Source organism: Salmo trutta, chromosome 14, assembly GCF_901001165.1.
Source record: "Salmo trutta chromosome 14, fSalTru1.1, whole genome shotgun sequence".
NCBI classification, from domain to species: domain Eukaryota; kingdom Metazoa; phylum Chordata; class Actinopteri; order Salmoniformes; family Salmonidae; genus Salmo; species Salmo trutta.
Window position 1 is genome coordinate 7,605,250 of NC_042970.1, and position 27,950 is coordinate 7,633,199.

The 27,950-nt window shown below is 43.5% G+C and overlaps 1 protein-coding gene across 1 annotated transcript in view; it reads left to right on the forward strand.

Annotated features, from left to right (window-relative positions):
- The first annotated feature begins 7,381 nt into the window (after positions 1-7,381).
- The window catches only part of LOC115207314 (protein phosphatase 1 regulatory subunit 1A), a 32,080-nt gene continuing 11,511 nt past the window's right edge, over positions 7,382-27,950 (forward strand). The window contains exons 1-2 of the mRNA XM_029774305.1: positions 7,382-7,812; positions 23,015-23,075. Coding sequence (XP_029630165.1) covers positions 7,732-7,812; positions 23,015-23,075 — 142 coding nt within the window. The 5' untranslated portion in view covers positions 7,382-7,731. The remainder of the gene's footprint in view (positions 7,813-23,014; positions 23,076-27,950) is intronic.

Genomic DNA, 27,950 nt, shown 5'->3' on the forward strand with positions numbered 1-27,950 from the left:
CATTGTCCTGCAGACCCATTCAACTGTGTTTTTCTTTCTGTGATGAAGGAGAGAGAGAGAAAAGGTGAAGGATGAGAGAGAGAAAACGGCTGCTAACGAAATAAAATGGGTTACCAAGGTAGAGAAAGTAAGAGAGAGAGAGACAGAGCGAGAGAGAGAGAGACAGCGAGAGAGAGAGAGAGACAGAGAAAGAGTGAAAGAGAGAGAGTGAGAGGGAGAGAGGGAGAGAGAGAGAACGAGCGAGAGAGGAGAGACAGAGACACAGAGATACAGAGCGAGAGAGAGATAGAGAGAGAGAGAAAATCTCTCTTAGTAAGACAAAATAATGGTGCTCCAAAAAAGGTCCAGTTGCCAGTACCATAAATTCAAATTCCATCTAGACACCATTACCCTAAAACATACAAAAAACTATACATACCTCGGTCTAAACATCAGCACCACAGGGAACATCCACAAGGCTATGAACGATCTGAGAGACAAGGCAAGAAGGGCCTTCTATGCCATCAAAAGGAACATAAAAATCGACATATCAATTAGGATCTGGAAAAAAATACTTGAATCAGTTATAGAACCCATTGCCCTTTATGGGTGTCAGGTCTGGGGTCCGCTCACCAACCAAAAATTCACAACATAGTACAAACCCCAAATTGAGACTCTGAATTGCACAATTCTGCAAAAATATCCCCTGTGTACAACGTAAAACACCAAATAATGCATGCAGAGCAGAATTAGGCTGATACCTGCTAATGATCAAAAGCCAGGAAAGAGCCATTGAATTCTTCAACCACCTAAAAGGAAGCGATTCCCAAACCTTAACAAAGTCATCACCTACAGAGAGATGAACCTGGAGAAGAGTCCACTAAGCAATCTGATCCTAGGGCTCAGTTCACAAACACAAACAGAGCCACCGAACAGCAACACAATTAGACACAACCAAATTATGAGAAAACAAAAAGAGAATTACTTTGGAAAGAATTAACAAAAAAACAGAGCAAACTAGAATGCTATTTGGCCCTAAACAGAGAGTACACAGTGGCAGAATACCTGACCACTGTGACTGACCCCAAATTAAGGAAAGGCCGCTGTAGAAACTGAGATTCACTTCCTAACCTCTTCCCAATTGTATGACCATATTAAAGACACATATTCCCTCAGATAACACAGAATTTGAAAACAAATCCAATTTTGATCAATTCCAATATATACTGCTCAAAAAAATAAAGGGAACACTAAAATAACACATCCTAGATCTGAATGAATGAAATAATCTTATTAAATACTTTTTTCTTTACATAGTTGAATGTGCTGACAACAAAATCACACAAAAATAATCAATGGAAATCCAATTTATCAACCCATGGAGGTCTGGATTTGGAGTCACACTCAACATTAAAGTGGAAAACCACACTACAGGCTGATCCAACTTTGATGTAATGTCCTTAAAACAAGTCAAATGAGGCTCAGTAGTGTGTGTGGCCTCCACGTGCCTGTATGACCTCCCTACAACACCTGGGCATGCTCCTGATGCGGTGGCGGATGGTCTCCTGAGGGATCTCCTCCCAGACCTGGACTAAAGCATCCGCCAACTCCTGGACAGTCTGTGGTGCAACGTGGCGTTGGTGGATGGAGCGAGACATGATGTCCCAGATGTGCTCAATTGGATTCAGGTCTGGGGAACGGGCGGGCCAGTCCATAGCATCAATGCCTTCCTCTTGCAGGAACTGCTGACACACTCCAGCCACATGAGGTCTAGCATTGTCTTGCATTAGGAGGAACCCAGGGCCAACCGCACCAGCATATGGTCTCACAAGGGGTCTGAGGATCTCATCTCGGTACCTAATGGCAGTCAGGCTACCTCTGGCTGTGCGGCCCCCCAAAGAAATGCCACCGCACACATTGACTGACCCACCGCCAAACCGGTCATGCTGGAGGATGTTGCAGGCAGCAGAACGTTCTCCATGGCGTCTCCAGACTGTCACGTCTGTCACGTGCTCAGTGTGAACCTGCTTTCATCTGTGAAGAGCACAGGGCGCCAGTGGCAAATTTGCCAATCTTGGTGTTCTCTGGCAAATGCCAAACATCCTGCACGGTGTTGGGCTGTAAGCACAACCCCCACCTGTGGACGTCGGGCCCTCATACCACCCTCATGGAGTCTGTTTCTGACCGTTTGAGCAGACACATGCACATTTGTGGCCTGCTGGAGGTCATTTTGCAGGGCTCTGGCAGTGCTCCTCCTGCTCCTCCTTGCACAAAGGCGGAGGTAGCGGTCCTGCTGCTGGGTTGTTGCCCTCCTACGGCCTCCTCCACGTCTCTTGATGTACTGGCCTGTCTCCTGGTAGCGCCTCCATGCTCTGGACACTACGCTGACAGACACAGCAAACCTTCTTGCCACAGCTCGCATTGATGTGCCATCCTGGATGAGCTGCACTACCTGAGCCACTTGTGTGGGTTGTAGACTCCGTCTCATGCTACCACTAGAGTGAAAGCACCGCCAGCATTCAAAAGTGACCAAAACATCAGCCAGGAAGCATAGGAACTGAGAAGTGGTCTGTGGTCACCACCTGTAGAACCACTCCTTTATTGGGGGTGTCTTGCTAATTGCCTATAATTTCCACCTGTTGTCTATTCCATTTGCACAACAGCATGTGAAATTTATTGTCAATCAGTGTTGCTTCCTAAGTGGACAGTTTGATTTCACAGAAGTGTGATTGACTTGGAGTTACATTGTGTTGTTTAAGTGTTCCCTTTATTTTTTTGAGCAGCGTATATTGGGTGAAATACCCCAGTGCGCAATCACAGCAGCAAGATTTGTGACCTGTTGCCACAATAAAAGGGAAACCAGTGAAGAACAAACACCATTGTAATTACAACCCATATTTATTTATTTTCCTATTTGCACATTGTTATAATACCATATATAGACATAATATGACATTTAAAATGAATCTATACCTTTGAAACTTTTGTGAGTGTAATGTTTACTGTTAATTTAATTTATTATCTATTTCACTTGCTTTGGCAATGTAAACATATGTTTCCCATGCCAATAAAGCCCTTTGAATTTAATTGAATTGAGAAAGAGGAGAGAGAGAGAAACCTTTGTGAATGCAATGTTCACTGTTCATTTCTAATTGTTTTTATGTTGTTTTGTGTCTCCTCACATTTGTTTATTGTTAATTTCACTTGCTTTGGCAATGTAAACATGTTTCCTAAGCCAATAAAGCCCCTTCAAATTGAATTAAGGGAGAGAGAGAGAGAGAGAGAGAGAGAGAGAGACAGAGAGAGAGAGAGAGAGAGAGAGACAGAGAGAGAGAGAGGGACAGTGTCTGACAGACCAATAAACCTGCACATGTCCTCTACTGTATGATTATTGTTATTGTTGAATGTATGGTTATTTTGACCCTTGGTTATTGTTGTTACTGTTGTCCCGTTGACAATTTTTGATTCTCATTTTTTATTTATTTTTATATTGTAAATATCCAAAATAAGCTTTGGCAATATGTATATTGTTACGTCATGCCAATAAAGCGAATTGAATTGAATTGAGAGAGAGAGAGAGAGAGACAGAGAGACAGAGAGACAGAGAGACAGAGAGACAGACAGAGACAGAGACAGAGACAGAGACAGAGACAGAGACAGAGACAGAGACAGAGAGAGAGAGAGAGAGACAGAGACAGAGAGAGAGAGAGCTGTGGCTACATAATAAAATACAAACACCTCTGGATGTAGTTTTTAATGCAGCAAAACATGTTTTTGTTATCAGCAACCACTCTCTACTCTCTGTTGTTGTGTTAGCCACAGGGCGCAGCGCAAATGGCATCCTATTCCCTAAGGGCCCTCGTCAAAAGTAGTGTACTATATAGGGAGTAGAGTGCCACATGGGACTCAGGTTCACTCTGAGCAGCTGTCACTGCTTTGATGACAGTCTTACTCCTCAGGAGGAATCCTGACCTGTTGTCACAGTGATAGCTCTTAATTCATTAGTTCTCTGAACCACCGCCAGGTACGACAAGAACAACAGTGTTCAAAATCGACATAAAAGGTTACTTGTTATGCTTTATTCCTGAACCAACATGCTCCAGTACCTCTGGAGAAACCTACACATTCACACAGACATTCTACCAAAGATACATTTCATAGACAGAGGGGTCATATTAGTGTGTAGCCCAAACTGTTTGGGCGATACAGACAGAAGTTAGAGGATGGGCTGTACTGACTTCAGCTGTGTCCCAAGACGCTTGTGGGGGTTGTAGGGTTGTAGAACAAAATGGAGAACACCATCATGAGAGTCTCATCTTTCTCATCATAGGGGGGGTCATAATAGTTTGTAGGCCAAACCGTTTGGACACTACAGACACTTCCTCCTCCATGCTTCACGGTGGGGACCACACACGTGGAGATCATCCGTTCACCTACTCTTCATCTCACAAAGACACGACGTTTGCAACCAAAAATCTCAAATTTGGACTCATCAGACCAAGGGACAGATTTCCACCAGTCTAATGTCCATTGCTCGTGTTTCTTGGCCAAAGCAAGTCTCTTCTTCTGATTGGTGTCCTTTAGTAGTGGTTTCTTTGCAGCAATTCATAACCATGAAGGCCTGATTCTGGACTCTATCCGCACTGGACTCTAAACCCACACTGGACTCTAAACCCACACTGGACTCAATCCACACACTGGACTCTACACCCACACTGGACTCTACACCCACACTGGACTCTACACCCACACTGGACTCTACACCCACACTGGACTCTAAACCCACACTGGACTCTAAACCCACACACTAGACTCTACACCAACACACTAGACTCTACACCCACACACTGGACTCTACCCACACACTGGACTCTACCCACACACTGGACTCTACACCCAGACATTGGACTCTACACCCACACTGGACTCTACACCCACACTGGACTCTAAACCCACACTGGACTCTACCCACACATTAGACTCTACACCCAGACACTGGACTCTATATCCACACTGGACTCTACAACCACACTGGACTCTACCCACACACTGGACTCTACCCACACTGGACTCTAAACCCACACTAGAATCTACACCCCCACACTGGACTCTACACCCACATTGGACTCTAAACCCACACTGGACTCTAAACCCACACTGGACTCTAAGCCCACACTGGACTCTACGCCCACACTGGACTCTATCCACACTGGACTCTACGCCCACACTGGACTCTATCCACACTGGACTCTAAACCCACACTGGACTCTAAACCCACACTGGACTCTACATCCACACTGGACTCTACGCCCACACTGGACTCTATCCACACTGGACTCTATCCACACTGGACTCTATCCACACTGGACTCTACACCCACACTGGACTCTACCCAGACACTGGACTCTACGCCCACACTGGACTCTACGCCCACACTGGACTCAACAACCACACTGGACTCTAAACCCACACTGGACTCTACCCACACATTAGACTCTACACCCAGACATTGGACTCTACACCCACACTGGACTCTACATTCACACTGGACTCTATACCCACACTGGACTCTACACCCACACTGGACTCTACCCCCACACTGGACTCTACCCCCACACTGGAGTCTACACACACACTGGACTCCACCCGCACACTCACACATAATTACACTGACATCCCAACACACACACACACACTACATACAACCACACACAAACAACATGAACACACATGCATACTGATGTCACACCCACACTTTCACACTCACGACATGTGCTGCTGTTACTGTCTATTATCTATCCTTTACCCCTACCTACAGTATACTGCTGTTACTGTCTATTATCTATCCTTTATCCCTACCTACAGTATACTGCTGTTACTGTCTATTATCTATCCTTTACCCCTACCTACAGTATACTGCTGTTACTGTCTATTATCTATCCTTTATCCCTACCTACAGTATACTGCTGTTACTGTCTATTATCTATCCTTTATCCCTACCAACAGTATACTGCTGTTACTGTCTACTATCTATCCTTTACCCCTACCTACAGTATACTGCTGTTACTGTCTATTATCTATCCTTTACCCCTACCTACAGTATACTGCTGTTACTGTCTACTATCTATCCTTTACCCCTATCTACAGTATACTGCTGTTACTGTCTATTATCTATCCTGTTGTCTAGTCCCTTTACCCCTACCTACAGTATACTGCTGTTACTGTCTATTATATATCCTTTACCCCTACCTACAGTATACTGCTGTTACTGTCTATTACCCCTACCTACAGTATACTGCTGTTACTGTCTATTTTCTATCCTGCACATGGGCTCGGTACCTGTACTGCCTGCGTAGAGCCATGTTATATTTTTACTCCTTATTGTTATTTATTCCTGATTCGATTTTTCATGTTACAACGAGAAACATGTCTCCGCGTTATTAGGTATTAGACCTTATGACTTTAGGGAATATCCGGCTGCTGACAGATCAATAATACTATGTTGTGCTGTGAGGGATGGAGGCTATGCTGCAGGACGTGACTGATCAGAGTGGAGGCTATGCTGCAGGAGGTGACTGATCAGAGTGGAGGCTATGCTGCAGGACGTGACTGATCAGAGTGGAGGCTATGCTGCAGGACGTGACTGATCAGAGTGGAGGCTAGGCTGCAGGACGTGACTGATCAGAGTGGAGGCTATGCTGCAGGACGTGATTGATCAGAGTGGAGGCTATGCTGCAGGAGGTGACTGATCAGAGTGGAGGCTATGCTGCAGGACGTGACTGATCAGAGTGGAGGCTATGCTGCAGGACGTGACTGATCAGAGTGGAGGCTAGGCTGCAGGACGTGACTGATCAGAGTGAATACAGCAGAGACTATCTGTCACAGCTTAATTTTATCATGACTTACGATGATCTAGATATGATATCTAATCTGACATGATTTATCACGGTCTCATCACGACTGAAAACATCTCTGTCTAATGTCTTGGCTATAAATGTAAAAAAAAAAATACATCATGTATAACATTATATGTCTATGTTGAGAGTGACATTTAGTGTTTTATATGTTATGCAGTTAAGTGGAAGTATGTAGTGTTTGAGTGTAATGTGTAGGTGTGTGACTTTAAAAATATCCCACCTTTTAAAATATGTTTACTAAGCCTGGTGGTGTGATGTATTTGGCTGCTTCTAGGAGTTAGGAGAGCCTCAGCCTCCGGCATGGTTGGATTCTGCAGATAAGCCCCAGTGCACGACCAGCCAATAGAAAGAGAGAGAGCGGAGAGGGGGCGGGGGCGTGTAGAGGGAGCCAGACTCAGCAAATGAGAGAGAGAGAGAGAGAGAGAGAGAGAGAGAGAGAGAGAGAGAGAGAGAGAGAGAGAGAGAGAGAGAGAGACAGAGCACAGTATGCCCTTGCCTCCCTCTTTCCTCTCTATTATAAAACTGAAAGGAGACTGAATAGAGAGGAACAGTAGAGCTGGATAACAAAGAAAGACACTGAAAAGAGTACGGCATAGAAAGGACAGGGAGAGAGAGAGAGTGGGTAAAATAACGGGACGTGTGTGAAGAGAGAAAAAGAGAGACGGACAGAGCTCAGTGTAGCAACATCACCACCTCTCTTCCATAGCTACCTTTACCCCCTCCCTCCCTCCTCCTTTCTGTACTCCATCTCCCTTGGTTCTCCCTCCTCCTTTCTGTACTCTGTCTCCCCTGGTTCTCTTCTTCTCTGTCTACTACTATTACCGCCAGCAGGACCATGGATACAGGAAGCCCCAGGAAAATCCAGTTCACCATGCCTCTCCTGGACTCACACCTGGACCCAGAGGCTGCTGAACAGGTGAGAGAGAAGGCTGGGGAAGGTAGGGGAGGCAGGGAGGGCTGAGGAGGGGAGGGGGGAGGGCAGAGGGGGCTGGGGAGGGAAGGACAGGGCAGGGGGGGCAGGGAGGGCTGGGGAGGGTGGTATAGGAGGCTTGGGGGGGGGGGGGGGTCAGCGGGGACAGTCACACAGAGTGATGGTACAGGACCTTACACAAGCTGTTAGCTTTTCTAGGTGATACTTACTGGATCAAAGAGTTACAGTTTTACCAGTGCTATTCCACTCAGTCTCCAATCTGAAAAGGCATAGGGGCAGGTTCGGCATGGTGAGGGGTCACAGGGTTATGGAACAGGACTTCACAGCCTCTCAATAGTGTCCGTTCTGAGCGCTGTAGAGACATTCAGTGTGTTGGGATCAATTAGTTATGACACGGGACGTTGTAGCCCCTATAGAGCAGAGTCTCCATTCTGTACAGGGCAAGGGACCTTTCGAAAGCTTTTACTGTGTTTCTGGATCAAATAGTTGCAGTGATTTTCGTGCTATTGCAGTTGCAGACTCCACGGTATTAGGAATTGTTGTGTTACTGTTATGTGTGAAATTATCTGTTGAATGTTCAAAGAACAGCTAACTTTAAAAAAAATTTTTCAAGTTTTGCTCTTTATTCAAATCAGATGTTATTGGTCACATACACATGGTTAGCAGATGTTATTGGTCACATACACATGGTTAGCAGATGTTATTGGTCACATACACATGGTTAGCAGATGTTATTGGTCACATACACATGGTTAGCAGATGTTATTGGTCACATACACATGGTTAGCAGATGTTATTGGTCACATACACATGGTTAGCAGATGTTATTGGTCACATACACATGGTTAGCAGATGTTATTGCGAAATGCTTCTAGATCCGACAGTGCAGCAGTATCTAACAGGTAATATCTAACAACTCCACAACAAAACCTAATACACACAATCTAGTAAAGGAATGGGATGAGAATATATAAGTGTAAAATATATGGATGAGCAGTGACAGAGTGGCTAAGATGCAATACATATTAGGAGGATACATTGAAGGATACAGTATACAGTATATACATGTGAGATGAGTAATGTGAGATTGGTAAAAAAATAAAAGTAAAGTGGCAGTGTTCCATTTATTAAAGTGACCAATGATATAACGTCTGTTGGTAGGCAACCACCTCTCTGTGCCAGTGGTGGTTGTTTACCAATCTAATGTCCTTTTCAATCTCTCTGTCCCAGCTTTAATGCACATGCACTGACCTCGCCTTCTGGATGGTAGCGGGGTAAACAGGTAGTGGCTCGGGTGGTTATTGTCCTTGATGATCTTTTTTTTTGCCTTCTTGTGACATCGGGTGTTGTCGGGTGTTGTAGGTGTCCTGGAGGGTAGGTGGTTTGCCCCCTGGTGATGTGTTGTGTAGACCGCACCATCCTCTGGAGAGCACACACCACTGGTACCAAGAGAGAACGGTTGGTTAACTGTCTCCCTGGACTATGTTGTCATCAGCTACAATACCGGTCAAAAGTTTTATACATTGTAGAATAATAGTGAAGACAATCAAAACTATGAAATAACACATATGAAATTATGTAGTAACCAAAATGTTAATCAAGTGTTAAACAAAATCAAAATATACTTGATATTTGAGATTCTTCAAATTAGCCACCATTTGCCTTGATGACAGATTTGCACACTCTTGGCATTCTCTCTTGGCAACATCCAGACAGAGTCATCTGACTAGTTAAGTATTGAGCGAGTCAATGGTACTTCCTGCTTTAGTTTTTGCTTGTATGCGGGAATCAGGAGAATAGAGTTATGGTCAGATTTGTCATGTGGAGGGCGAAGGAGAACTTTGTACACGTCTCTGTGTGTGGATTAAATTCCTCTGCTTGCACATGTAACATGCTGGTAGAAATGAGGTAAAACGGATTTAAGTTTCCCTGCATTAAAGTCCCCCGGCCACTAAGAGCGCCGCCTCCGGATGAGCATTTTAAATGAATAGAATAGAAAATATTAGAATAGAATAGAAAATACTAGAATAGAACAGAAAATACTAGAATAGAAAATATTAGAATAGAATAGAAAATACTAGAATAGAACAGAAAATACTAGAATAGAAAATAATACAACAGGAAATAATAGAATAGAACAGAAAATAATAGAATAGAAAATACTAGAATATAATAGAAAATAATAGAACAGAAAATATTAGAACAGGAAATAATAGAATAGAATAGAAAATACTAGAATAGAAAATACTAGAATAGGAAATACTAGAATAGAAAATAATAGAATAGAAAATAATAGAATAGGAAATACTAGAATAGAAAATAATAGAATAGAAAATAATAGAATAGGAAATACTAGAATAGAAAATAATAGAATAGAAATAATAGAATAGAAAATAATAGAATAGAATTTAAAATAATAGAATTTAAAATAATAGAATATAAAATAAAATAATATAAAATACTAGAATAGAATATAAAATACTAGAATATAAAATAATAGAATAGAAAATAGAATAGAACAGCAAATAATAGAATAGAATAGAACAGAAAATAATAGAATGTAATAGAATGTAATAACTAGATGGTCATTAGGGACACGGAAGTTAATACTGCATATTGGGGCTTTGGGTGCCTCACTGTCTGGAGAGGTTGTACTGTAGTGAAGAAGACATCCCATTTCTTCCATGTGATAAATATAACATGAATAACACAGAGAGAGTGTATTCATTATGAATGAGAGAGAGGGATAACGAGAATAGAGTCAGAGCTACTCGACCTCATGCTGTCACAGAGAGTCAGATGGGGCTGCTGGGGCTTTACAGGGTGACAGCTATACAATAGTAGTAGTAATGTTAGGCAGTGGCGACCCGTCATTCAGGGCAGTATATCTATTATCTGTGGGGGTTGCCTGTTTTGCATGCTATTTTGGCGTTAATATTTGTCACATATCAGTTTGCAAACAATGTAAAAAAAATAATCTACAAATCTTTGAGTTAATAAAGCCTCCATACAAACATGGTCTCTTTTTTGTTTTCTTGAGTAAAGCAACTCCAAAATGCAGGTGTTTCAGCCTAGCTCAGTGCTTTCTGTGGTGGTGGGGCAGCCAGCGGAAAATAAGGGTTGCTAATGTTGTGCTGTGATTGGCTTAGTGTTCTGTCACTCATTGTGACACTACGTCACTGATAAATCTAAGGGTAGAGCTCGAAAATTCAAGGTTATTGGCCACAGATAAAATGATGTCAAATCACCTCATATCTACAGTAGCTTTGATTAGACTTTCAAAATCTTAGCTAGCTGTCATCATCATGAATCAAGTCGACAATCTACTGGCAAATCCCTTTTAATCCTTGTCATATGAAGAGAAATGAAGAGACATTATAGATATAACGTATTGGTTCTCATCGGCCATTGGACATAAACATTACACAACAACAATACTTGGTTTGGAATGAATCAGTGGCTAACTGCAAGCATTGCAAGGCAATCATTAGCCTGCTATTCAGTGGAGTGGGTGTGCGGTCCCAATTTTCAGTTTAAAGGTCTCCTTTCCAAGCTTAAAATGATAAACATTCAACATTGGCCATGTTGCCAATCCAGCATGATTTCTTCCGCGCTCAAAACAACTGTTAACTCAGAACTGGAAAATCTGACTTCAATGAGTTCAAGACAACTGGGAACTCAGGAAAAAAACAAGCTCTGACTGGGAAAATACATTTTGAACGGTCATCCAACTCGGAATTGTAAGTCGGGAACTCTGGCCTCTTTCTAGAGCTCCGGCCTGAAGATCACTGATGTCATCATGATTCGACCTTGTCTTTTTCCCAGTTGTCTTGAAAGCAACATAAATCCAGAGAACGCCAGATTTTTATGACAAAGTTTGATGACAAAATGTACCCACAAAGGACTGCCGGTCCACCTTCCTGTTCAAGTGAGCACAGCACAACAAGGTGAGTCCAAAACTGTATTGCATGCTGCTGTATAAATGATGTAATATGCCAGGGAGATACAGCGCATTCGGAAAGTTTTCAGACCACTTGACTTTTTCCACATTTTGTTTCGTTACAGCCTTAGTCTAAAATGGATCAAATCAAATAAATTCCTCATCAACCTACACACAATATCCCATTATGACAATGCGAAAACAGGTTTAATAAATTTTTTTTGCAAATGTATTAAATATAAAATACATAAATACCTTATTTACGTAAGTATTCAGAACCTTTGCTATGAGACTCGAAATTGAGCTTACCACAGGTGCACCCTGTTAATCATCCTTGAGATGTTTCTACAACTTGATTGGAGTCCACCTGTGGTAAATTAAATGGATATGATTAGGAAAGGCACACACCTGTCTATATAAGGTCCCACAGTTGACAGTGCATGTCAGAGCAAAAACCAAGCCATGAGGTCAAAGGAATTGTCCTTAGAGCTCCGAGACAGGATTGTGTCAAGGCACCGATCTGGGGAAAGGTACCAAAAAATGTGTGCAGCATTGAAGGTCCCCAAGAACACAGTGGCCTCCATCATTCTTAAATGGAAGAAGTTTCGAACCACCAAGACTCTTCCTAGAGCTGGCCGCCCGGCCAAACTGATCAATCAAGGGGGAAGGGCCTTGGCCAGGGAGGTGACCGAGAACGTGATGGTCACTCTGACATAGCTCTCGAGTTTTTCTGTGGTGATGGGAGAACCTTCCAGAAGGACAACCATCTCTGCAGAACTCCACCAATCAAGCCTTTATGGTAGAGTGGCCAGACACTCCTCTGTAAAAGGCACATGACAGCCCGCTTGGAGTTTGCCAAAAGGCACCTAAAGACTCTCAGACCATGAGAAACAAGACTCTCTGGTCTGATGAAACCAAGATTGAACTCTTTGGCCTGAATGCCAAGCGTCACGTCTGGAGGAAACCTGGCACCATCCCTACGATGAAGCATGGTGGTGGCAGGATGCTGTGGGGATGTTTTTCAGCAGTAGGGACTGGGAGACTGGTCAGGATCGAGGAAAAGATGAACGGAGCAAAGTGCAGAGAGATCCTTGATGAAAACCTGCACCAGTGCACTCAGGACCTTAGACTAGGATGAAGGTTACCCTTCCAAGAGGACAATAACCCTAAGCACACAGCCAAGACAATGCAGGAGAGGTTTCGGGACAAGTCTCTGAATGTCCTTGAGTGGCCCAGGCAGAGCCCGGACATGAACCCGATTGTAGCGTCATACTCAAGAAGACTCGAGGCTGTGATTACTGCCTAAGGTAATTCAACAAATTACTGAGTGAAGGGTCTGAATACTTATGTAAATGTGATTTTTCAGTTTAGTATTCTTTTTTATGAATTTGCAAACATTTCTAAAAAACAGTTTTTGCTTTGTCATTATGGGGTATTGGGCGTAGATTGATGAGGTAAAAAACGATTTAATCAATTTTAGAATAAGGCTGTAACGAAACAAAATGCAGAAAAAGTCAAGGGGTCTGAATACTTTCTGAATGCACTGTATGTATACTTTAGCTAAGAAAGTAATACTAAATATATGTTGTGTAGTAAGCTGTTAGTGGCCCATGTGCCTCACTCTAATCATTTGGTCTATTTTCTCATCTTAATTTCACCTACTGTTCTGACTTGTCAGTGCACATGTAGCCTGTAACCTGTTTTAGAGAAATGTAATAACCAAATTTTGTAAGATCTTTCAATGTCTGTTTTTATGCCCCCTTCATTTATCCTATGGTTCTGACTTGGTGTACAGGGAGAACACTGTAAGAACGGCCCATGTTCTGAATTCTGTCGCTGTACATTTCAAAAGTGCTGAACAAATAGTTATATTGACTACGTCCATCCTAGCTCGCTCATTAATGTTTTCATTGAAATTACAGATTGCCTCTTATCCTCTTGTCGTCCCCTTATGCCATAGTTTGTAAATCTCAATTGTCAGAGGAAAACACATTTGTTTAAGAAAGTCAGCCATATCAGCTACGTTTTTTTTTAAGGCTGTAAATGAGGCTGAATGAACTGTTTCGCTGCCTGACAAGGCTGCACTGCTAGGTGTAGCAGTGGTAAGGTGTTGGGACTAACGCCCTAACAGTTTGTGGGCACCGTTATAGTGCAATTAATGTATTGTTTAGTGTTATGTTGTGTAGTGGCTTTGCAGGCATGCATACCCCCAAATGTTGTTTTGTTTGCCCCATCAAGATTTACATGCTAAATTCGCCACTGGTGTTAGGATAGATTGGAAGTAGTGTTAGGATAGATTAGTAGTAGTATTAGGATAGATTAACAGTAGTGGTGTTAGGATAGATTAACAGTAGTATTAGGATAGATTAGTAGTGGTGTTAGGATAGATTAGCAGTAGTGGTAGGATAGATTAACAGTAGTGTTAGGATAGATTAGTAGTAGTGGTAGGATAGATTAACAGTAGTGTTAGGATAGATTAACAGTAGTGGTAGGATAGATTAACAGTGGTGTTAGGATAGATTAACAGTAGTGGTAGGATAGATTAACAGTAGTGTTAGGATAGATTAGTAGTAGTGGTAGGATAGATTAACAGTAGTGTTAGGATAGATTAACAGTAGTGGTAGGATAGATTAACAGTAGTGTTAGGATAGATTAACAGTAGTGGTAGGATAGATTAACAGTAGTGGTAGGATAGATTAGTAGTTGACAAACCTCCTGGCATTGACAATTTAGATGGAAAGCTACTGAGGATGGTAGCTGACTATTGCTACTCCTGTCTGTCATATTTTTAATCTGAGCCTAGAGGAAAGTCTTTGTCCTCAGTCTTTGTCCTCAGGCCTGGAGGGAAGCCAAAGTCATTCCACTACCCAAGAGTGGTAAAGCAGCCTTTACTGGTTCGAACAGCAGATCTATAAACTTGCTGCCAGCTCTTAGCAAACTGCTGGAAAAAGTTGTGTTTGACTAAATACAATGCTATTTCTCTGTAAACAAATTAACAACAGACTTTCAGCATGCTTATATAGAATGGCGCTCAACATGTACTGCACTGACACAAATGACTGATGATTGGTTGAAAGAAATTGATAATAAGAAGAATTGTACTGTTAGACTTCAGTGCAGCCTTTGATATTATTAACGATAACATGTTGTTGAAAAAACTTAAGTGCTATGGCTTTCAACCTCTGGCATATCGTGGATTGAGAGCTATCTATCTAATGGAACTCAAAGGGTTTTCTTTAGCGGAAGCGTCTCTAATATCAAACATGTAAAGTGTGGTGTACCGCAGGGCAGCTCTCTAGGCCCTCTACTCTTTTCTATTTTTACTAATGACCTGCCACTGGCATTAAACAAAGCATGTATGTCCATGTATGCTGATGATTCAACCATATACGCATCAGCAACCACAGCTAATGAAGTCACTGAAACCCTTTTTTCACCTTTATTTAACTAGGCAAGTCAGTTAAGAACAAATTCTTATTTTCAATGACGACCTAGGAACAGTGGGTTAACTGCCTTGTTCAGGGGTAGAACGACAGATTTTTACCTTGTCAGCTCGGGGATTCGATCTTGCACTAGGCTCTGCCTGGCACCAGTCTGTTTTGGAATGGGTGGCCAGTAATAAACTGGTCCTGAACATCTCTAAAACTAAGAGCATTGTATTTGGTACAAATAATTCTTTAAGTGCTAGACCTCAGCTGAATCTGGTAATGAATGGTGTGGCTGTTGAACAAGTCGAGGAGACTAAATTACTTGGCGTTACCTTAGATTGTAAACTGTCATGGTCAAAACATATAGATTCAATGGTTGTAAAGATGGGGAGAGGTCTAGCCATAATAAAGAGATGCTCTGCTTTTTTGACACCACACTCCAAAAAGCAAGTTCTGCAGGCTATGGTTTTGTCTAATCTTGATTATTGTCCAGTCGTGTGGTCCAGTGATGCAAGGAAAGACCTAGTTAAGCTGCAGCTGGCCCAGAACAGAGCGGCACATTTTGCTCTTAATTGTAATCAGAGGGCTGATTTAAAAATACTATGTATGTCAGTCTCTCTTGGCTAAGAGTTGAGGAGAGACTGATTGCATCACTTCTTCTTGTTATAAGGAACATTAATGTGTTGAAAATCCCAAATTGTTTGCATAGTCAACTTACACACAACTCTGACACACACACTTATCCCACCAGACATGCCACCAGGAGTCTTTTCATAGTCCCCAAATCCAGAACAAATTCAAGAAAATGTACAGTAATATATAGAGCCCTTATTGCATGGAACTTCCTTTCATGCTCAAATAAACAGCGAACCTGGTTTCAAAAAACAGATAAATCAACACCTCGCAGCACAACACCTCTCCCCTATTTGACCTGGATAGTTTGTGTATGTATTGATATGTAGGCTATGTGTGCCTTTCTAATAATATATGTTGTTCTGTCCTTGAGCTGTTCTTGTCTAATGATGTTCTGTATTATGTCATTCTGTATTATGTTTCATGTTTTGTGTGGACCCCAGGAAGAGTAGCTGCTGCTTTTACAATAGCAAATGGGGATCCTAATAAAAAATACCAAAAATACCAAACTTTACCTCAGAGGCTAGCACAGAGCCAAGCAGAGCCTGGCCTGACTGGTGTGGGCATCACAGTATTTCAGTGTGGCCAAAGAGTGCTTGGGTGTTTAAGTAATTGAGTATTTCAGGGTTTCAGTGTTTGGGTATAAACCAGGCATCACAGCCTAATAAGGATTTTAAAAAAAATCTTAATCATTTCACAATCAGCTTTTACCAGTTGATGTAGACACAAATAAAATCCTTTTTTTCATTACAATTTTTCTGAAATACGTGCATATGTTTGTCTCACTTTAGGACCAGACTTTTCCAGAGCAGATTGTGGATAAATACTTTTAAAATCGTTATATCTGTATAATACTAAAGACATGCATTTTTGGCAAATTCATTCAAATAAAATATTATGTAGAATAGAAAAAAATGACAGAATATCAACAAATCCCCTATTGGAAAGTCTGGAGAATATATCTAAGGATAAGCACAGATCATTTGGTGAATGCAGGAACAATTAGTTGGCGTGAGGGAAGAGTCTGACTTTCAGGAAATGTCGGTTAAAGACAAGTACACTGAATTAAGACTACCAAGTGCCAAAAGCCTATTTCGAAGCAATCCATCTCTTCAAAAATAAGTTTACTAAATGTAGTCCAGTATGTAACATTGTCTATGAAATGGGCTTTGAAATTCTGTATAATTCAATGTATTGAGCTTTGAAAGATTTATGTATGTCTATTTTAAAGTTGTTAAAAATCATAAAATGATATATGATGGTAGTATGATAATCTAAAGAAACATGTTCATTGTTTTTATGTGTACTTTTTGAAAATACTAATATTAATGGACCAAAATACCCAAAAATCTCAAAATTGATAAAAATGTAATTTCAGCCAGTGGTGCTGAAAAGTATTTCTGCATTTCATTGTGGGGTGTCTCAGTGTGGAGCAGCAGCGGAATTGCAGTGTTTCAGTGTTTCAGTGTCCGTTTCTGTTTTTCTGTGAGCCCTGTTGTACCTTGACAGTTTGATACTGTAGGTCAGGCTCTGGAGAGAAGCAGCATTCACTGTCCATCAAACTATCTTTCTAGGGGTGGAGTCCTGGAGATGGAGTCCTGGGGATGGAGTCCTGGGGGTTGGAGTCCTGGGGGATGGAGTCCTGGGGGTTGGAGTCCTGGGGGTTGGAGTCCTGGGGGGTTGGAGATCTTTTGGTTGGAGCCCTGGGGGTTGGAGTCCTGGGGATGGAGTCCTGGGGGGTTGGAGTCCTGTGGGTTGGAACCCTGGGGGATTGAAGTTCTTGGGGTTGGAGTCCTGTAGGTTAGAGCCCTGTGGGTTGGAGTCCTGTGGGTTAGAGCCCTGTGGGTTGGAGTCCTGTGGGTTGGAGCCATGGGGGTTGGAGTCCTGGGGGATGGAGTCCTGGGGGATGGAGTCCTGGGGGTTGGAGTCCTGGGGGTTGGAGTCCTGGGGGATGGAGTCCTGGGGATGGAGTCCTGGGGGATGGAGTCCTGGGGATGGAGTCCTGGGGCATGGAGTCCTGGGGGATGGAGTCCTGGGGGGATGGAGTCCTGGGGGGATGAAGTCCTGGGGGGTGGAGTCCTGGGGGTTGGAGTCCTGGGGGATGGAGTCCTGGGGAATGGAGTCCTGGGGGATGGAGTCCTGGGGGATGAAGTCCTGGGGGATGGAGTCCTGGGGGGATGGAGTCCTGGGGGGATGAAGTCCTGGGGGGGTGGAGTTAAAATGATGAATTGTGGCATTTCTAGGTAATGTAACTCCATTAAGGACTTTGGTAGGCTTGAGTAAACGTCATCCACATTATTCTGCATTCTATAAGCTGATGTCTAGACATATCTTTGTCCCTAGCTGGGAGCATTGCTGTTAATTTCTAGTGCTTCTGGGAGGCAGTTTTGGACATTTCAGGTCAGAGATACTGTGTTGGCTAAAACAGCATTTGTCTGTCCTACATTTAAAAAGATTCTGGAAGCAAATCTGTTTTAATAAGTTTGTATGGTCTTATTACTGTAACTGAAATGCATGCAAATCCTCATGATCTATTCTTAGCTACTGCAATACTGAGAGAAGCCAGTACTTTACACAATAACCATATTACTAATATGTACAACAGATATCTATGTTTCCTTTGACTGGAATTATATTTCAACTGCATTTCCTGGTGCCCAGTAAAATATGGTTCTTGTTAATTGTAGGATACAGAAATATAGCCTGTGCAAATGTTATATAATCTAATGTTATTTTGATATCTATACAGATAGGAATGAAGGTAAACAACAGTAGTGATAGTGGTGGATGTGTCTGTAGACTAGCTGCAGACTGCAGACTAGCCTTCTCCTCTGACGAACCTCCCTGTTGATTCACCTTGAATTTCAGAGTTTCAGAATTTCAAATGAAATCAAACTTTATTTGTCACATGTGGTAGACTTTACTGTGAAATGCTTACTTACAAGCCCTTAACCAACAGTGCAGTTCAATTAGAGTTAAGAAAATATTTACCAAATGAACTGAAGTTAAAAAATAATAAAAAGCACTGTCCCCAGTGTCACAACTTCCCGCCGAAGTCGGCTCCTCTCCTTTTTCGGGCGGCGTTCGGCGGTCGACGTCACCGGCTTTCTAGCCATCGCCGCTCCATTTTTCATTGTTCCATTTGTTTTGTCTCGTTCCCTGCACACCTGGTTTACATTCCCAATCACACTGCATGTATTTATTCCTCTGTCCCCCCCATGTCTTTGTGTGAATTTGTTTCGTGTTACGTGTTTGAGGTTACGCGCCAGACTGGTGTTTATGATCCATGTTATTGCACGTGGTATGTTTGTTTGATATCATTAGCTTTTGTGACTGTGTTTTGTGCGCTCTGCACTTTTTCTATTGTGGCTGGAGGTTTTGACGCAGTTGCGTCCGTCTGCTGTTTTCTCCTGCCTAAATAAAGTGTGCGCCTGTTCACAACTCTCTGCTCTCCTGCACCTGACTTCGCTACCAGTACGCACCCAACACCTTGACACCCAGTGATGTACTGGGCCTTACGCACTACCCTCTGTAGCACCTTACGGTCAGATGCCAAGCAGTTGCCATACCAGGCGGTGATGCAACCGGTCAGGATGCTCTCGATGGTGCAGCAGTAGAACCTTTTGAGGATCTGAGGACCCATGCCAAATCTTTTCAGTCTCCTGAGGGGAAAATGTTTTATCGTGCCATCTTCATGACGGCCTTGGTGTGCTTGGAACATGATAGTTCGTTGGTGATGTGGACACCAAGGAACTTGAAACACTCAACCTGCTCCACTACAGTCCTGTCAATGTTAATGGCGGCTTGTTTGGCCCGCCTTTTCCTGTAGTCCACAATCAACTCCTTTGTCTTGCTCAGATTGAGGGAGAGGTTGTTGTCCTGGCACCACACTGCCAGTTCTCTGACCTACTCCCTATAGGCTGTCTCATCGTTGTCAGTGATCAGGCCTACCACTGTTGTGTCGTCAGCAAACTTAATGATGGTGTTGGAGTCATGTTTGGCAATGCAGGCGTGGGTGAACAGGGAGTACAGGAGGGGACTAAGTATACACCCCTGAGGGGCCCCAGTGTTGAAGATCAGCGTGGCAGACCCTTACCACCTGGAGGCGGCCCGTTAGGAAGTCCAGGATCCAGTTGCAGAGGGAGGTGTTCAGTCCCAGGGTCCTTATCTTAATGATGAGCTTCGTGGGCACTATGGTGTTGAACGCTGAGCTGTAGTCAATAAACAGCATTCTCACATAGGTGTTCCTTTTGTCCAGGTGAGAAAGGGCAGTGTGGAGTGCGATTGAGATTGCCCCATCTGTGGATCTGTTGGGGCGGTATGTGAATTGGAGTGGGTCTAGGGGGTCTGGGAGTATGCTGTTGATGTGAGTCATGACCAGCCTTTCAAAGCACTTCATGGCTACCGACGTGAGTGCCAGCTCTATGATACTAAACCAACGCTGTGCTACTAAACCAGCTGGGTGCTACTGAACCAGCTGTGTGCTACTGAACCAGCTCTATGGTACTGAACCAGCTCTATGATACTAAACCAACGCTGTGCTACTGAACCAGCTGCGTGCTACTGAACCAGCTCTATGTACTGAACCAGCTCTATGATACTAAACTAACGCTGTGCTACTGAACCAGCTCTATGATACTGAACCAGCTCTATGATACTAAACCAGCTCTATGATACTGAACCAGCTCTGTGCTACTGAACCAGCTCTATGATACTGAACCAGCTCTATGATACTAAACCAGCTGTGTGCTACTGAACCAGCTGTGTGCTACTAAACCAGCTGTGTGCTACTGAACCAGCTCTATGGTACTGAACCAGCTGTGTGCTACTAAACCAGCTGTGTGCTACTGAACCAGCTCTATGGTACTGAACCAGCTGTGTGCTACTGAACCAGCTGTGTGCTACTGAACCAGCTGTGTGCTACTGAACCAGCTGTGTGCTACTAAACCAGCTGTGTGCTACTGAACCAGCTGTGTGCTACTGAACCAGCTCTATGACACTGAACCAGCTGTGTGCTACTGAACCAGCTCTGTGCTACTGAACCAGCTCTATGCTACTGAACTAGCTCTATGGTACTGAACCAGCTCTATAATTCTAAACCAACTCTGTGCTACAGAACCAGCTCTATGATTCTAAACCAACTCTGTGCTACAGAACCAGCTCTATGATACTAAATCAATGCTTTGCTACTAAACCAACGCTGTGCTACTAAACCAGCTGTGTGCTACAGAACCAGCTGTGTGCTACTGAACCAGCTCTGTGCTACTGTTCTGTTGCGCACCCCTGATCCTGAGCTTCATAGAGAAGAAGGATTTCTGTCAGGGCAGAAAAAGAGACGGAGGCAGGAGAGTCCCAAAAACCTCCCTATCCCCTTTACACTGCATGGGCCCTGGTCTGAAGTAGCGCACTACTAGCCTATGGGCTCTGGTCTAAAGTAGTGCACTACTACCCTATGGGCCCTGGTCTGAAGTAGCGCGCAACTGGCCGATGGGTCCTGGTCAAAAGTAGTGCCCTATATCGGGACTAGGGTGCCATTTGGGATGAGAACTGCTGGCCCTCAAAAGCCCATGAATAATTTGGATGATTCAAAGTTGAACAAGACCGCTGTTACAAGGACAGGTCTATGAATAGTTCTATGTGATGGTAGTAGAAAGATGTTAGTCCAGTCCTTGTTTCATACAATATAGAGCAATAGATGAAACATCCCAAGGCAGGCTGTAGATGGATGGTATTTTGTTATTTGGTGAAATTCAGACCAGACTGTATGAATCAGAGAGAGAAGCATTGACTGACATGAACTGGTTATACAGAAATGAAGGGGTGTATTATATTATTTCTATTATTACTATGATCCATCAGAACAACTGAAGAACTGTATTTTTCCAGCGCATTGGAATTCTTCACATAAGCAACAGTAACATAATCTATGACTCTCCGTGCCCTTTCTCTCTGTAAGACAGGGCTCTTTTTGTTCTCCTTGTGGGAGTTATGATGAATGTGAAGGAGAGGGAGTTGGCAGCGAAGTGTGATGGACAGAGGCTCTGCATGGGTGTAACGGCCGTCGTCTGTAGAAGAAGGGGACCAAAGCGCAGCGTGTTGAGTGCTCATATTTAATTGTAAACGAGACACTTGACAGCCAAACAGTTCTATCAGGTATAACTAAACACTAAACAGAAATTAACTACCCACAAACCCCAAAGGAAAACAGGCTGCCTAAGTATGACTCCCAATCAGCGACAACGATGTACAGCTGTCCCTGATTGAGAGCCATACCAGGCCAAAACAAAGAAATACAAAGCATAGAAAAAAGGACATAGAATGCCCACCCAAATCACACCCTGACCAAACCTAAATAGAGACATAAAAAAGGCTCTCTCAGGTCAGGGCGTGACAATGGGGAAGTGATGTGTGTGTGTATGTGTGTGTGTGTGTCTTCAAGGAGATAATATTGACTAGTGAACAGAGTGTCATCAAGCAGAGAAAATTTACTAGTGAACAGTGTGTCGTCAAGGAGATAATATTGACGAGTTAACAGTGTGTCATCAAGGATATAATATTGACGAGTTAAAACTGTGTGTCATCAAGGAGATAACATTGACTAGTCAGCCCCTATTAAAAGAACCTGTATCCTTCACTGGGAAGGCAGAGCGAGACTTAGAATTAGGGAAGCTTTCTTTCACTGGATAATCTGTCTTTCACGGATCACGGAGGCTGTGTTTACACAGGAAGCGCAATATTTATGTTTCTAACTGTAGGCTTTATTTAGCTCTGAGAAAAAGAGAAAAAGAAACAGGCATAAACTTTATATCTATATTTATATCTGGCCTTTAAAATAACCATCATATTGCTGTTCGATATCACTCCAGAACACTGCAGTACACTCCTCAATAACACTGTGTGGGCTACAGGCTGTGAACACAAAGTAGACTAGGCTGTTATGGCAGAATGCAGCTTCTAGAAACGACAATAGGATTGGACTTCACATGATGCTCAGCCTTAGTCAGCAAGGCTGCCAGCTAGGCTACAGCTCAGAACTGCTGCCATGCGTGTGTGTCCAGTAACAATACACATCCCTGCAATACTGTTGTTGGAGTCTATTGAAAACACACAAACACATAACATATTCCCATTGGGGTTTCCTGGTATCTTACTGAATAATGATGGACGTTCTGTCTCCTCTCTCCAGATCAGAAGACGTCGGCCCACACCTGCTACTCTGGTAGCATCCAGTGACCAGTCTTCTCCAGGTAATTAAACTAGTCTTCTCCAGGTAATTAAACTAGTCTTCTCCAGGTAATTAAACTAGTCTTCTCCAGGCAATTAAACTGGTCTTCTCCAGGTAATTAAACCGGTATTCTCCAGGTAATTAAACCAGTCTTCTCCAGGTAATTAAACCAGTCTTCTCCAGGTAATTAAACCAGTCTTCTCCAGGTAATTAAACCAGTCTTCTCCAGGTAATTAAACCAGTCTTCTCCAGGTAATTAAACTAGTCTTCTCCAGGTAATTAAACCAGTCTTCTCCAGGTAATTAAACCAGTCGTTCCAGCTACTTGTCTGCCTCTCTAACCTTTAGGTTACCTGCCCGATTACACAACTATCTCATTGATAATGTATTATAATGCAGTTGTATTATACATTCCATGCCCTCCTACCTCATGCCCACTAAGTAACATGAGATGTCCAGGTTGCCATGGTTAGATCTGCGTCATACATACATATGTACACCATGTAATTTCCATATTAATAATCAACTGAAGCTTCCTGTTCTTTCTAACTATAGAAACTACAATTTAACTCCCCTGCCCAATCCAGCGGTAGTCTCTCTGTTATTTCTAGCTATAGGAACTATCTCTCCAGCCCCATTCTCCCAGGTCTCTGTCTGTCCTCTAATTCTAGGATCTAAACTCCCCAGCCCCATTCTCCCAGGTCTCTGTCTGTCCTCTAATTCTAGGATCTAAACTCCCCAGCCCCATTCTCCCAGGTCTCTGTCTGTCCTCTAATTCTAGGATCTAAACTCCCCAGCCCCATTCTCCCAGGTCTCTGTCTGTCCTTCTCTAATTCTAGGATCTAAACTCCCCAGCCCCATTCTCCCGGGCCTCTGTCTGTCCAGCCCCATTCTCTCCAGCTTTCCTGGGGATGTGTGATGGGACTCCATACTTTGTATGACAGTGTTTTGGCACTGCTCCTCTTCCCACTTTGTCTCCTCTCCTCTCTGCTCTCAAATCAAATCAAACTTTATTTGTTACATGCGCCGAATACAACAAGGGTAGACTTTACCGTGGAACGCTTACTTACAAGCCCTTAACCAACAGTGCAGTTCAAGGAGAAGAAAATATTTAGCAAGAAGGCTAAAATAAAAAGTAACAGAATAAGAATAACAATAACGAGGCTATATACAGGGGGCACCGGTACTGGGACAGTGTGCAGGGGTACAGGCTAGTTGAGGTAATCTGTACATTTTTATGAATTGTTCAGCAGTCTAACGGCTTGGGTGTAGAAGCTGTTGAGGAGCCTTTTGGTCCTAGACTTGGCGCTCCGGTACCACTTGTCGTGTGGTAGCAGAGAAAACAGTCTATAACTTGGGTGACTGGAGTCTCTGACAATTTTCTGGGCTTTCCTCTGACACTGCCTATTATATAGGTCCTGGATGGCATGAAGCTTGGCCCCAGTGATGTACTGGGCCGTTCGCACTACCCTCTGTAGCGGCTTACGGTCAGATGCCGAGCAGTTTCCATACCAGGCGGTACCTTTTGGGGATCTGGGGACCCATGCCAAATCTTTTTGGTCTCCTGTGCCCTCTTCACAACAGTGTTGGTGTGTTTGGACCATGATAGTTCGTTGGTGATGTGGACACAAAGGAACTTGAAGCTCTCGACCTGCTCTACTACAGCCCCGTTGATGTTAATGGGGGCCTGTTTGGCCCGCCTTTTCCTGTAGCCCCGATTAGCTCCTTTGTCTTGCTCACATTGAGGGAGAGGTTGTTGTCCTGGCACCACACTGCCAGTTATCTGACCTCCTCCCTATAGGCCGTCTCATCGTTGTTGGTAATCAGGCCTACCACTGTTCTGTCGTCAGCGAACTTAATGAAGGTGTTGGAGTCATGTTTTGCCCGCAGACGTAGGTGAACAGGGAGTACAGGAGGGGACTAAGTACACACCCTTGAGGGGTGCCAGTGTTAAGGATCAGCGTGGCAGATGTGTTGTTGCCTACTCTTACCACCTGGGGACGGCCTGTCAGGAAGTCCAGGATCCAGTTGCAGAGGGAGGTGTTTAGTCCCAGAGTCCTTAGCTTAGGGATGAGCTTCGTGGGCACTATGTTGTTGAACGCTGAGCTGTAGTCAATGAACAGCATTCTCACATTGGTGTTCCTTTTGTCCAGGTGAGAAAGGGCAGTGTGGAGTGCGATTGAGATTGCCTCATCTGTGGATCTGTTGGGGCGGTATGTGAATTGGAGTGGGTCTAGGGGGTCTGGGAGTATGCTGTTGATGTGAGCCATGACCAGCCTTTCAAAGCACTTCATGGCTACCGACGTGAGTGCTATGGGGCGGTAGTCATTTAAGCAGGTTACCTTCGCTTCCTTGGGAACAGGGACTATGGTGGTCTGCTTGAAACATGCAGGAATGAAAGACTCGGTCAGGGAGAGGTTGAAAAATGTCAGTGAAGACACTTGACAGTTGGTTTGCACATGCTTTGAGTACACGTCCTGGTAATCCGTCTGGCCCAGCGTCTTTGTGAATGTTGACCTGTTTAAAGGTTTTGTTCACATCGGATACCGAGAGCGTAATCTGGTAAGCTTGCGTCACTGGGCAGCTCACGGCTGGGTTTACCTTTGTAGTCCGTAATAGTTTTCAAGCCCTGCCACATCCGGTGTAGTAGGATTCAATTTTAATCATGTATTGACGCTTTGCTTGTTTGATGGTTCGTCTGTGGGCATAGCGGGATTTCTTAAAAACGTCCGGATTAGTCTATTGCTCCTTGAAAGCGGCAGCTCTAGCCTTTAGCTCAATGCGGATGTTGCCTGTAATCCATGGCTTCTGGTAGGGATATGTACGTACAGTCACTGTTGGGATGACGTCATCGATGCACTTATTGATGAAGCCGATGACTGAGGTGATGTATTCCTCAATGCCATTGGATGAATCCCAGAACATATTCCAGTCTGTGCAGCAAAACAGTCCTGTAGCGTAGCATCCGCGTCATCTGACCACTTCCGTATTGAGCGAGTCACTGGTACTTCCTGCTTTGGTTTTTGCTTGTAAGTAGGAATCAGGAGGATAGAATTATGGTCAGATTTGCCAAATGGAGGGCAGGGGAGAGCTTTGTGTGTGCAGTAAAGGTGGTCTAGGATTTTTTTCCCCCTGGTTGCACATGTGACATGCTGGTAAAACTTTGTGAAACTGATTTAGTTTGCCTGCATTAAAGTCCCCGGCCACTAGGAGCGCCGCTTCTGGGTGAGCATTTTCTTCTTTGCTTATGGCCTTATAGAGTTGGTTGAGAGCGGTCTTAGTGCCAGCTTCATTCTGTGGTGGTAAATAGACGGCTACGAATAATACAGATGAGAACTCTCTTGGTTGATAGTGTGGTCTACAGCTTATCATGAGGGACTCTACCTCAGGTGAGCAATACCTCGAGACTTCTTCAATATTAGACATCACGCACCAGCTGTTATTGACAACTAGACAAACACCCATACCCCTCATCTTACCAGACGTAGCATCTGTGTTCTGCCGGTGCATGGAAAATCCCGCCAGCTCTATATTGTCAGTTTCTTCGTTCAGCCACGACTCGGTGAAACATAAGATGTTACAGTTTTTAATGTCCCGTTGGTAGGATAATCTTAATATTATGTCATCAATTTTATTTTCTAACGATTGCACGTTAGCAAGAAGAATGGAAGGCATTGGGAGTTTACTCGCTCGCCTCCGGATTCTCAGATGGATCCCCGATCTGCGTCCCCTTTTCCGGCGTCTTCTCTTCACGGAAAAGGCATGGATCTGGGCCTGTTCCAGGGAAAGCAGAATATCCTTCTCGTCAGAATCGTTAAAGGATACATTTTATTCTAGTCCGCGGTGAGAAATCGCTTTTCTGATGTCCAGAAGTTTTTTTTCGGTGATAAGAGACGGTAGCAGCAACATTATGTACACAATAAGTAAAAAAATAAGTTACACAAAAGGTTAAAAAAGTAATCCAAAAAAATTGCACAATTGTTTGCGGGAATATAAAACGTCAGGCACATTCTTCAGAGCCATCTCCCATCGTCTCTCTCTTTTTCTCTCTCTTTTTCTCTCTCTCTCTTGGTCTCTCTGTGTGTCTCTCTTTCTCTCAATTCAATGGGCTTCATTGGCATGGGAAAAATATGTTTACATTGCCAAAGGAAGTGAAATAGATAATAAACAGTAAACATTACACTCACAAAAATTTGAAAGGAATAGAGACATTTCAAATGTCATATTATGGATATTTACAGTGTTATAAAGATGTGCAAATAGTTAAAGTGAAAATAAGCTAACATAAATATGGTTTGTATTACAATGGTGTTTGTTTTCATGGTTGCCCTTTTCTTGTGGCAACAGGTCACAATTATTGCTGCTGTGATGTCAAACTGTGGTATTTCACCCAGTTGGAGTTAATCAAAATTGGATTGGTTTTCAAATTCTATGTGGGTCTATCTATCTTTCTCTCTCCTCCCTGTGGGATACCTCCCTCTCTCTCTCTTTTTCTCTCCTCTCATCTCTCTCTCTTTTTCCTGTGGGATACCTCTCTCTCTCTCTCTCTCCTTCCTGTGGGATACCTCACTCTCTCCTCTTATCTCTCTCTCTCCTCTCATCTCTCTCTCCTCCCTGTGGGATACCTCCCTCTCTCCTCTCATCTCTCTCTCCTCCCTGTGGGATACCTCCCTCTCTCCTCTCATCTCTCTCTCTTTCAGCCTGTGGGAAACCTCCCTCCCCCCTCTTTCTCTATCTCTCTATCCCCATCTCTCACTCTCTCACTCTCTCTCTTTCCTCTCTGTATGATACCTCCTCTCTCCCTCGCTCACTCTCTCTTGCTCTCTCTCACTCTCAATTCAAAGGGCTTCATTGGCATGGGAAACACATGTTTACATTGCCAAAGCAAATGGAATAGG